We start from the raw sequence: 11692 nt of genomic DNA, 5'->3' as shown, positions 1-11692 counted from the left end.
TATTATATTATAATATTATAAAATCAATGCTTAGGGTAAATATGAATAATGATATTAAATTAAATTTAGAAGTGTTTTAACGGAAATATATTTTTTTTCAAGAAAATTAGTTGAAAATTTTTAACGACCAACAGAAAACATTTTAATGTAATTTAAAATATTTTAATACAAACTATGAGGTAACCTTGACAAACTTATTGAATATTTAACAGAAGAATTATATTCATTTTGAGCTACAGTAAAATATAATGTCAACAACATTCAACAACAATTATTTAAAAAAATAAAGATAATTTATAATTTTTAAGCAATTCAAACAGTAAAAAAGACAGTAGTAGTTTTCATTTGAGCAAAACAATATATATTATGGAATAATATGGTTAAATACATCATACATGTTAATAAATTCGTTGGTTTTGAGATCAGAAATCAAGAGATTTCATGTTACAATGAAGTGGGTTCTGGATACTAATTAGACAGATATAGACATAGATAACAATTAAAAATTAAAAATTAAAAAAAGAAAAGAAAAATTATTTTTAAACATTCATTTCAATTAACGGAGAAAAACTATAATAGTATAATAATAATAATTAATGACTAAAAATCTAATATAATAAAAAAAAAATTTTATAGTTTTAAATTGCATTCAGATCAAACAAAATCACCTGAAACATTAGTTTAGGTTTTGATATTGGTAATTTTCACATGCAACATTTTATTTATTTTATACACATGTAAACTATATTGACATTTGGTCTGAACGTGATTCCTATATATCTGTAGGCTATACAGCAAAACGATGATCCTAAATAAAAAATAGCCAATAAGAGATTATAGTTTTGATTTTAGACCTCATTTTAATTAATTATTTATTGAAAAATTTTGAGAAAAATACTAGAGCATTGAATTGTCTGGAAATTTTAGTTCTCTACTAAGAATTAAAGTTTGCTAGAAGTAAATTTGATAGGTGGGTCAATCAAATTCTGTTGTTTTGTAAATGAGGAGAGTGCTGCATTTCACAAATGGTCTGTATGCGCATCATACATTTTAAATCATTAAATTTTATCCATTAATTATAGAATAATGTCAATTTAGCAATACATTTGTACATAAAATCTATTATAATATTAAAGAAAACATAATAAAATAAAGTCTTCAAATCGATTATTTACCCAACAACCATTATTTTTAGTCAAAAATATTTGGGTTATCTATGTCATACTACATACCAATTTAACTTAAAACACATAATAATATTTATCTTATAAACCATAACAGTTGAACAGTAAGAATATTGTTAGAGAGAGAAGCTATAATAAGGGAACTAAATTATTTTTAAAGACATGTGAACATTTACTGTAATAGATAATCTATAAGCTATAGCTGTGCTTACAACAGTCTTAGTAAATATAAAATTATAAATACTGTATTTTAATTTTAATCATCTGACTTGACAGAAGATATGCAATTATATAACTATAAAAATATATTTTATGCAAACAAATAGATTTTTTAACTATACCAACACTGACTAGTAACTAGTAACAAATATTAGTCATAAAACATAAAAAATTATTTTTTTCAGGAAAGTTTATGTTTTAAAATAACATAAGTACAAATTTTAAGGAATAAAAATACAGCTGTGATGTATCCGATGCTAGTCCAAAACATATTATCACTCATACTTACATCTTTGAGAACTAATTCTGGTGAGCCATTATAACAATAAATCTACAAAAAAAATTATTTTTCTAAAATTAAAACTTAGGTCTATACTTTATCCTAAATGCATGACAAAATAAAACTATGTTATACTAACAATATAAAACTTAATTCAGTTCGGACAAAATTACATTTTAATAATTGCAATGAAACAAATATTTTAGATTTTTTGAAACAAAAATAACAGTCAGTTGTGTAACACATTGAACTATTGCTGGATTATAAGGATTCAATAGCAAAGTTTACTGCTGTTTATCATAGAATAAAGTTTAAAACATATTGATGATCATCAACTGTTATAGAAATAAAATATGCAATACATAATAAATTTAAAGTTTGCGTGCATCAGTGTTTTTAAAAAGAGTCAATTGAAAAAAAATTAAATGTATATATTAAACAATTGACCTTTCAATGAAAAAAAAACTGAATACTGATCATTAAATTTAATTCAATTTTTATAGATGTTTAACTTTAAAATCTTATCCGGTTTTAGAATTTATTAGTGTACATAATATTATATTGCACAATGCGCATTGCATACATAACTAATAGAAAGTTATTATCGGTGCAGAATCCTTTAGATTTATTCATTCATTTCAATGCTTTGATAAATTTAAGAAAAAAAAAACAATTACTAAATTTATGAATTTTTGACTTACTTCTGGACAAGGCAATGCAGATCTTTTGAAACCATAAATAGCATGTAAAATACCTTGCATTGAATGTTTCAACATAGAAACATCATAAATCCAACTATATAATTTTGGTGTGTCATTGATACGTAACATAATGCCCGCAAATATTGTCATTGGTAAGATAATTGAAGATATAACAATAGTATTTATCTACAATCAAAATGGTGTACATAATTATTTATGGATTTATTTTAAATGTTGATTAATAATATAAAAGTTAACTTACAAGAAAATTCTTGAACAAAACTGCGACTAACATGCCTGTTGCTTGAGACATCAAACCAGTTACAATTAACATTAAAAAAACCATTAAAAATCTGAATAATTCAAATGGTTGTCCAGTCATTAAATAAATCACGATACAAAATAATCCCGTGGAAATAATCTAAAATAAATAAAAAATATGTTTTATAATCTATAAAGATACCAAATTTTCAGCACTAAATTTCTTTTTTTTTAGGAATGCTTAATATTTAATGTGTTTGCAATAAAATGCTTTGGTGCTAAGACTGAAGGAACTTTGTAATGATTGTTATTTTCCTACAGTAGCATTGTAGCAACTATTAATAAAAATAAAATGAATGATATAATGTATTTAAACTGCATTTGTACACTTTGAATAAAATTTTTAAAATTGATAATATTTTGATGTTTTAAGATGATTCTCTTTGAGATATACTTAAATTCTTCAATTGACTAAAATCAATAATTAAAATTAATTAATTTTTAATATTAGTTTTTTAAAGTTGGGTAAACTTGGTAAAGGTTTCTGTGTTTTATTCAATAGCCTATTATGATAATTCTTGTGAAATATAAAATACTTGAATATTATGTAATTATACACTACCTATTACAATAATTATTGTTTAAAAAATAATGACGTGATTGTGATTGTTTTAAATTTGTTTTTTCTTACTAAACACTAATTTTGTTATTATTATTTTTTTTTTATGTTTAATGTATTACATTTTAATTATGATAAAGAGTAATTAAATGTTCATACAAAATTTAAAAAAAAAAAAAAAAAAATGTTACAGGATAGACTTTAAGTAATAAATACCAATTATCTATTCAACAAAACTAATTATTATAAGTATGCAGTATGTAAATGACGATGTAAATTATGATAAAATATACAGATTGCCAGTTCATTGCCTTTTCAAATTAAATTTGTTGTTAAAATCTATAATAGTACAACATTTTACTCTAATAATTAATATAAATAAAATAATGAATTACAAACCTGTAAAGGTAGATCCATTAACGTCACACACGTGTAATATGAACGAAGTGAATACCATTGGTTGAAATATTCTAACCTCATAAGTAACAATTCCATTGGAACTAAAATAATATTATATTATTATACACGGAAAATTGTATTGTTTATGCACTATCAAGTAAAATAACTCACATTTAATTGACATTGAGTAGGCAGATAAGTAAACAATGGCCATCATACTGAAGTATAACATTATTACATTATCCCGTGTGAAGGAACCACTTTTGCCAATATTTAAATATACAGAACCAAACAGTAAACTCATTAAAAGAGGTACAATTATTCTTACTCTGATGAAGTCCTATAAAAAATATGAGAAACAAATATGATTTAATACGATTGTCTATGATGTATATAATATTATGCAGGTACCTATAGAGACATCAATCAAAATACATATATTATGAAATTAATACAACAATGTAACAATTTGATTTATTCTTTAGTCATTTTGACTAGAATACCTCTTATTAAAGATGTAAAATACAAACACTGTCTCTAGATGAGATGATTAATGTTCTACTAATAAGTATTCGTAGTTCATTGAAAAATTTTAAGATGCATTTATGTTGAGAATAATTAGACCGGTGGTATTGCATTTGAACATCTGCTATACATAAAATATACATTATTAATATTAATATATGTAAATTAATAATACCTACAATATTTTTTCACTCACTGTTTTCAATACTTTTTTCATTATTCCAGTCATTTGATTTTCCATTATTAATATACTTGACAAGTATTTCGTTGTGATCGCCATATTCTCCAGAACTCACTTCAATGACTAGTTAAAAAATAAAAAATACTGTTAATAATATTGTTGTACATGGTAAGATATACTAAAACAAGAAAATTTAACATACCGAAATCTGCAGGATTATGATGTAAGGGACATTGGAGACCAACAGATGACAAATAATTAATAAGACTTGATGACTGTCCACGGTAAATGCACTGACCCGTGGGTGATAGTATGTATAAAGCATTAAACATTTCCAATTGGGAAGAAGATGCCTGATGTATAGTGCATATAATTGTTTTACCACAATTGGCTAGGTCTCTTAGCATAGATACCACATAATTTGCAGATACCACATCTAAACCTCTAACAAAGTAAAGTATATTTTAATTTACATATATTAATAATAATGTATATACTAGTATTTACGTAGTTGGTTCATCAAAAAACATCACTTTTGGATTACGTATTAATTCTACAGCAATAGACAGTCGTCGACGCTCGCCCCCAGATAAATGTCCTGCCAATGTGTTTTCTTTTTCTGACAACTTCAAATTATCCAATATTCTTTTAATCTGAAAAAAAATTAAGTACTAACACTCAAGTGAAATAGAAAATTTTTCCTTAACCTAAATATAACTTTTTAATTGTTCTATAAAAAACAAATTAAGTACTTAAATAAGTTTTAACTTTAATAACCTAAAATCACAATTTTATATTTTAATTCTTATTTATTGATATTGTGAACTTCAAAATCTTATTCTACCTTGTTAGATATATGAACATTTTTCTATTTCTAATTTCATTGTTTAAATTATTAAATAGGTACCGATTTTAGTTTTTCATTAGTTAGGTAAAGTTGTAATATTTACACAGACAAATAAATACTAATTTTAATTTCTTACTAAGATTTTGTGGTAGACATCAAGTTGTACAGTACAGTTTCTAAGTTTTGAGGCTATTTCCATTGATTCTAATACAGTAAGGTGAGGTTGTAAGTTATCTTCTTGCATTATATAACTCAATTGTTTCATGAAATGTTTTCGATTGCGAGGCTGTCCGTTAATAATTACATCTCCTTTGTAGCCACATGTCCTATGTACAAATTTAAATATATGAAAAAAATAATGTAATACTACTAATAAAATAAAATATAACAGATTCGTCTTAACATACTTATAACCGGAGATAAAATTCAACAGCGAAGACTTGCCAGATCCAGAACATCCAATTATGGCACATGCTTGTTTCTTGTAGAATGTGCCGCTGACATTTCTTAAAATCGGCTTTTTTTCTGAAACAAACACAGAAATTGATTTAATGTTTATTTAATTTCTCAAGATGTTGACATCTGATATTCAAACTATGATTGACAGACAAAGTATAGATAATGTTATATACAAACATCAAAACATGGAGAAAAAATTGAGAAAATAACTATATACTTAAGTCAATAATGTCTAGCATTGGGGGATGACACAACCCTCCATTTTTTTTTACAGAAAATAATTTAAATTACCGTCGGAATATTGCAAAACGCAGTAAAGCTAAAATTGGTCAGATTAAAAAATAATTGATTATTATTTTTAATAACTGAATAATTATATACTACGTGATTTCATTGTTCATCACCTAGAATTATCGGGGTGTAATTAAATGCAATTATTGTTATGCATACCATAATATGCAACAAATTATTGTGATTAAAATATAATTAAATATTGTACAGTTTTAGACGACATAATCCAGAAGACAGAGAGACCTTGGGATATCGTTGGCCAATAGGTACCGTTGTTGATGTCAATATGCCGCCTTGAAAAATATGTTTCTAATGAAGTAGTGACCATCGCATCGGCCGGTAAATACCGCAACAACAGCATCGTATCCGGATAATCTCCGGAAATCTATGGATATTATCCTACACCGCGGTCCACGGCATTACCCGCGAATCATAATAAAATTACGATAGGTATACAACAACCGCAGAGGTTCTTATATTATATATTATTCGAGTTGACCTTCGATCAGAATATTATTTGTACCTATCGTATTATTCGTGCGTGCACCTACCAGGACTGAATATCCTGCCCGGCGTCCAGACGGTTACCGAGTACGACACGTCCGAAAACTGCACGTCGATCCCTCCGGCGTCCGTCACCAGCTCGTCGCGTTCGTCCATATCGATTTCCGCGTGCAAGCATCAACTGTCGACTGCACTCACAGGTCGCCGTTCGAGAACTGGACACCGGACAGTAGCGGACTGACAAGTAAGAGTCGAGACAGACGACTTCAACCAGTTCAATCTTCGACTAGTCAAGACAGCCGAGAGTTCGAGACCTCCGAGAAGTCCGAGAGTCGACCGAAACTAAACTACCGAATACCAATTACCAACTCGGTCGCCGTCGCGCACTCGCGCGGATACTCGCTATATGTGGCAAGCTGGTATCGTCGTCGTTGTTATTATTATTCAAATGCTGCGCGCGCACAACGGAATAACATGTTTTGTAATTTGTTTTAATTTTTGTCACGATGATGATGAAATGCGCGCGTACGAAGAAAAATAAATATTTATTACGAAACAAAATAAAAAAAAACAGTATAAATGTATAATATAAAATAATAATATTGATAATAATGGAGAAAAAACAAAATAATTATTTATGTTGTGACTTGGTACTTATAAGAGTACTTACGACAAGAATCATTATTATTGTGCCGCGACCGTGCACAAGGTCGATTCTCGTGGTATGAATTATGATCACGAATTAAGATATTAAGAGGATGTCAGCGCACTATTATTTGCTTTCTCTCTCTCTGACCCACCCTCAACATAGCCAACAAACATTTACGCAGAATTATTTTTCAATGTTTTTAAGTACCTAGTCTTTAGTGAAAACGTGATTATTATATTATTATTATTATCATCGTAATCAGTGGCGTATTTTGGTTGATTTCTCGGGGGGTGTCGACATTTATTGAACCTCAAAAACAAAATTTTTAGTACCTATTATTTACTAATATAAAAAGATATTGAATTAATTTTTTAACAAATTAATATGTTAGGAATTGACAAGAAGTCTTACATTTGATAAAAATGGTATACTATAAAATAAGTGACAATATATTAGGACTTTTTTTAAAATGTCGGGGGGTGTCAAGACATGGAGGACACCCCCCCCCCCCCAAAAAAAAAAAAAAAAATACGCCACTGATCGTAATCGGCCTGCAGTCTGAAAATCGTTCGACGGCGTGGGCGCGTGGTGGCCGTCCATGTCTTTGTATCTTGTTTGTGGGAAGCGGATGGGCCGATGGGTGACTGGGTAGTGGTTGGGTGGGTGAAGAAGGACGGACTATACGCGCGATATAACATTAAACATGCGGCTGCCGATATATTATGATTTATGATAGAACGCAAAACGCAATGAGACACGGAAACGTGCACCGCAGCTCTTATTATAGCACCGAAAACGTGATCCAAGGCCGGAATGCGCGAAGCGCGATACGCCGATTGTTTAATACTTCGAAAACTTTAATATTATCACATTATCGCAGGATGTTGTATAAATAATTAATGATTGTTAAAAAAAAAAAAAAAAATCTGTACCTAAAATAAATTCAGTTAACTAAGTTGAGTTGTTAATTCAGTTATTAATTCATATTTCATATTATATAGCCTGTCACCATATTATATTATGATATAATAGAAATTGCATTTCTTAATTTAAACCTTTTGGCTTTAATTATTGCCATGGACGAATGGACTTATTATAACAGTTGACGTCTATACAAAAAAATCAATCGATATGAGCACATCTTACATGCTATATTGTTGCTCCAAAGGTTGTATATATTGTACAGATGTGTGAAACTGTGAAGCATGTACTCTCATATAATATATGAATATAATAATAAACATCATGAACTAATTTTATACAACCTGGCAACAAAAAAACAACTTATTTAGTTGTACACTGTATATCATGCGCAAATCTAAGTCGAAAGCTACAGAAAACCAGCTTTAAAAAAAGCGGTTAAGTCGTGGATGTTGCTCTGTTGTACAGTATAGGTTACAAGTGGGTTATTACTGTAATGGATGAAATTAAATTTGAATCCAGTGATATTATATCATTGTATACGAAAAACGATTCTGAGCGGAGACGGTTTATCTGTCTATAGGACTCTAGGATAATATCATTTATTAAAGATTAGTAAAAATTTTCAAATCTTAGATTTAAAAGGAAATTTTTTTATGAATTTCTATCTAAGATAATCTGAACATTGCCGTAATTTTTACGTATTTAGTCAAAATTTGAACTTTAAATGCTTATAAAAAAAAATCGTGTCTATGTATTCTTTCGAATGTTTCCATTGATGTAGATTCAGATAATTCGTCCGTAGGCAGTCCACCAATAAAAAGACGAAAACCCGAGATGTCATAATCTGACACAAATCGTAATGTGAGTTTTTGACATTTTGTTAACTATCTATATTCTATGTTATAAATAATTTATAATAGGTAAACTAAAATCTATCTTTATGTTTTATGTTATAAAATAAAACAAGCTGGGTATCAGTTATGTTTGATACAGATTCGTTTTTAACATGATATACAATTGTAGTGTCCTATTGAGACATTATTATATAATAATATAATATTATATGACATCAAGGGATCTACTGATGATTTTATAGCTGAGATGGCCATGTGGCACAGGTAACAAAATATTTAATTTCTCATACACAAAAATATTGTTTGGGATCTATATTAAAACATAAAATTCATTGTAGTTTCAGACATTGTTTAAATATGTCAAAAGATAAACGGCCGAAAACATTTATTGAGACTCTCAACAATTGTAATATAATTCTGCATTGTATCTATCAATACACACCTTTTTGCAGATTGGTTCAACTCTACCTGTTTCCGTGGTAATAACAAGTGAACGGTCTTTTTCTTGTCTTCGAAGATTGAAAACATATCTGCGCAACAAGACTGGTGAGGAGCGATTAAATGGATTGATGCTATTAAACTTATACAGAGACGTGGAAGTCACTTGTGAAGAGGTCATTGATACAATGGCAAAAAAACCGAGACGTATAGATCTTGTTTTATAATTTAAATTGAATTGACAAATTTTATATAAGTATGAACAATATGATATTTATGAATACCTACTTTAAATTTTTTCAACCCCTCCCCCCCCCCGAATTTTTTCCTGCGTTCGACCCTGATATATTCATATTATCTATCTATAATACTGTATGATATTATCATTGATTAGTGTTTATAATCAATGATATTATTAATAATTAAAACTATAAGGTATTCAATGGTTAGTATTAGACATAACACATCTGCGATCTGCAGATAGTACGTCTTATAATAATATATTTTATTATACATAAATGTTTTAGTATATTTTATTTTAGTGTAGACCACCTGTATATTGGTACTCGGAAAAAAAAATCCACAGGAAAAAAACCCCCGGAAAAAAATCCCCAAAGTTTGCTTTGTCGAGTTTGCAAAGTTTACTTATATAATATAATAATTGTACATCCTAGGTTACAGTTAGGTATAAGGTATAACTATTGAGGAATTTTTGACAGCTGTGAGTAATAACATACGCAAGAGAACTGATTAACTTTTTATTATATAGGTATATATAGATATTATTTTAATTTTATGCGCAATATATTTACTATTGTTCATTATTATCATAATTATTTTTAATTTTTGCGAAATCTAGCTTGTGTGATCAAGATAATATTATAATAGTTATCATTCAAATTTTATATTTTTTTTAAATTATTTTATATTATTATTAATTATTATTTTAGAACAGTTATTAGGTATATCTTTGGGAATTTTTTTCCGGGGGTTTTTTTTTTCCTGTGGATTTATTTTCCGGGGATTTTTTCCTAGATTCTGTATAATATATTATATTAAGAGGACGCCACACCCACATGTGTTGTCTTCGTCGTATAAGCGCGTAGCATAGCAAATTTTACGCTCAGCAAATCTCGTTTATCTCCTTTAATTTAAAATTTTGAGTGAATTAACCTATTATAAAAAATTAAAGGCAAGATTATTACCGAGGGAATCTCATGGGATTTTTATTATATTTTAATTTTAAACCGAGTTATGAGTATTTTTAGATATAAAAATAATTTTAAATTTTAAAATACTCATAACTCACTTTGAAATTAAAATATAATAAACAACCTAAGAGATGCCCTCGGTAATAATCTTGCCTTTAATTTTTATAATAGGTCAATTCACTCTAAATTTTAAATTAACGGAGATAAACGTGATCTGCTGAGTGTAAAATTTGCAATGCTACGCACTTGTACGACGGAGACAACACACGCGGGTGTCTTCTTAAAGTAATAAAGTTTTATAATAATTTACTATCTATATTTTAGATTGTGAACGAAGTGATGAATGTATTGATTTTACAATGATGTGTGTTTTTTTTTGTGTCTGTGTACAGCAAACTAGTCGAAATAATGCATCGATTTCAAACTTTGGGGGTGGTTTCCGATGTAAAATTGAAGATCCTTGGTGCATTATAAAGGTCAAAAGTAAACATTTTCCAACAGTTTTCAAAAAAATCAAGAAAAACAAAAAAAAATGACAGAAAAACTGGAATTTTTACGCAAAACCAGTTTTCGACCAAATTGATTTATTTTATATGGTTCTAATTCAAAAACTAATCACTGTAAATACTTTTTGACTTTTTTTGAGTTATTTATAGACCACTGAAATTTTCGATGTTTTTGAGAATTTTTTTTTGAAGTGTCGGTAAAAAAATGTTGGACGACCAAAAAAACTTTAAAATTTAATACAAGGTTACTTATAAGTTGTTCTTATTGTAGCTAAAAAAAATTAAAAATCGTTAGTTACAATTTTTTTTGTAAGCGTTTATAGTTCAAATTTTTACGAAATATGTCGAAAATTTGCAAGTAATTTTGAAGTTGAAAAATCATAAAATTTTCCTGTTTATAACTAAGGATTAAAAATATAACACTAAGTTTTCTATAAGTTTTCCTTCAAATAGCTATAAAGAAAACTCGAAGCGTCATTATAGGAAAAATGTTTTGAGCGTTTGAATTTTAAATTTTTTCGAAATAGTGTAACGATAACGATATATCCTCAAACGATTTTAAACATTTGTTATTATTCAAAAAGTATAAGTCGTAGATACTTGAAAATTTTATCAGTTATTTAGATTGGCAATTTCTTTA

At 27.9% G+C, this 11692-nt stretch overlaps 1 protein-coding gene across 3 annotated transcripts; it reads right to left on the bottom strand.

The window, feature by feature from the left end:
* Positions 1–271: 271 nt before the first annotated feature.
* LOC107170909 (ATP-binding cassette subfamily G member 4-like) lies at positions 272–6868 on the bottom strand. 3 transcript variants are annotated; one of them, XM_015521125.2, is made up of 12 exons: positions 6518–6868; positions 5624–5741; positions 5353–5542; positions 4877–5022; positions 4572–4813; positions 4385–4492; positions 4194–4309; positions 3835–4003; positions 3664–3764; positions 2647–2805; positions 2385–2570; positions 272–1734 (listed from the first exon to the last, which is right to left on the bottom strand). In XM_015521125.2, exons 1-12 carry the CDS (start codon positions 6624–6626, stop codon positions 1585–1587), a joined length of 1794 nt encoding a protein of 597 aa, XP_015376611.2. In that variant the 5' UTR covers positions 6627–6868; the 3' UTR covers positions 272–1584. The 3 variants fall into 3 exon arrangements, with proteins under 3 accessions (XP_015376611.2, XP_015376610.2, XP_015376612.2); XM_015521124.2 differs by having other exon boundaries at positions 4194–4312; positions 6518–6866; XM_015521126.2 differs by having other exon boundaries at positions 4194–4312; positions 6490–6630.
* Between the last annotated feature and the right edge of the window lie 4824 nt (positions 6869–11692).

The sequence above is a fragment of the Diuraphis noxia genome, unplaced genomic scaffold (genome assembly GCF_037042655.1).
Source record: "Diuraphis noxia isolate RWA-SAM2 unplaced genomic scaffold, SU_Dnox_SAM2 contig0005, whole genome shotgun sequence".
Lineage (NCBI taxonomy): Eukaryota > Metazoa > Arthropoda > Insecta > Hemiptera > Aphididae > Diuraphis > Diuraphis noxia.
Note: the sequence above shows the minus strand (reverse complement) of the source record. Positions and strands in the feature narration are given on the sequence as shown.

Coding starts and splice junctions, on each gene's coding strand:
- LOC107170909 (XM_015521124.2), bottom strand. CDS start 6,626: ATGGACGAACGCGACGAGCTGGTGACGGACGCCGGAGGGATCGACGTG. Junction 5,742..6,517: donor GGGCAGGATATTCAGTCCTG/GTAGGTGCACGC, acceptor TGTTTGTTTCAG/AAAAAAAGCCGATTTTAAGA. Junction 4,004..4,193: donor TCATCTCATCTAGAGACAGT/GTTTGTATTTTA, acceptor TATTTTTTATAG/GACTTCATCAGAGTAAGAAT.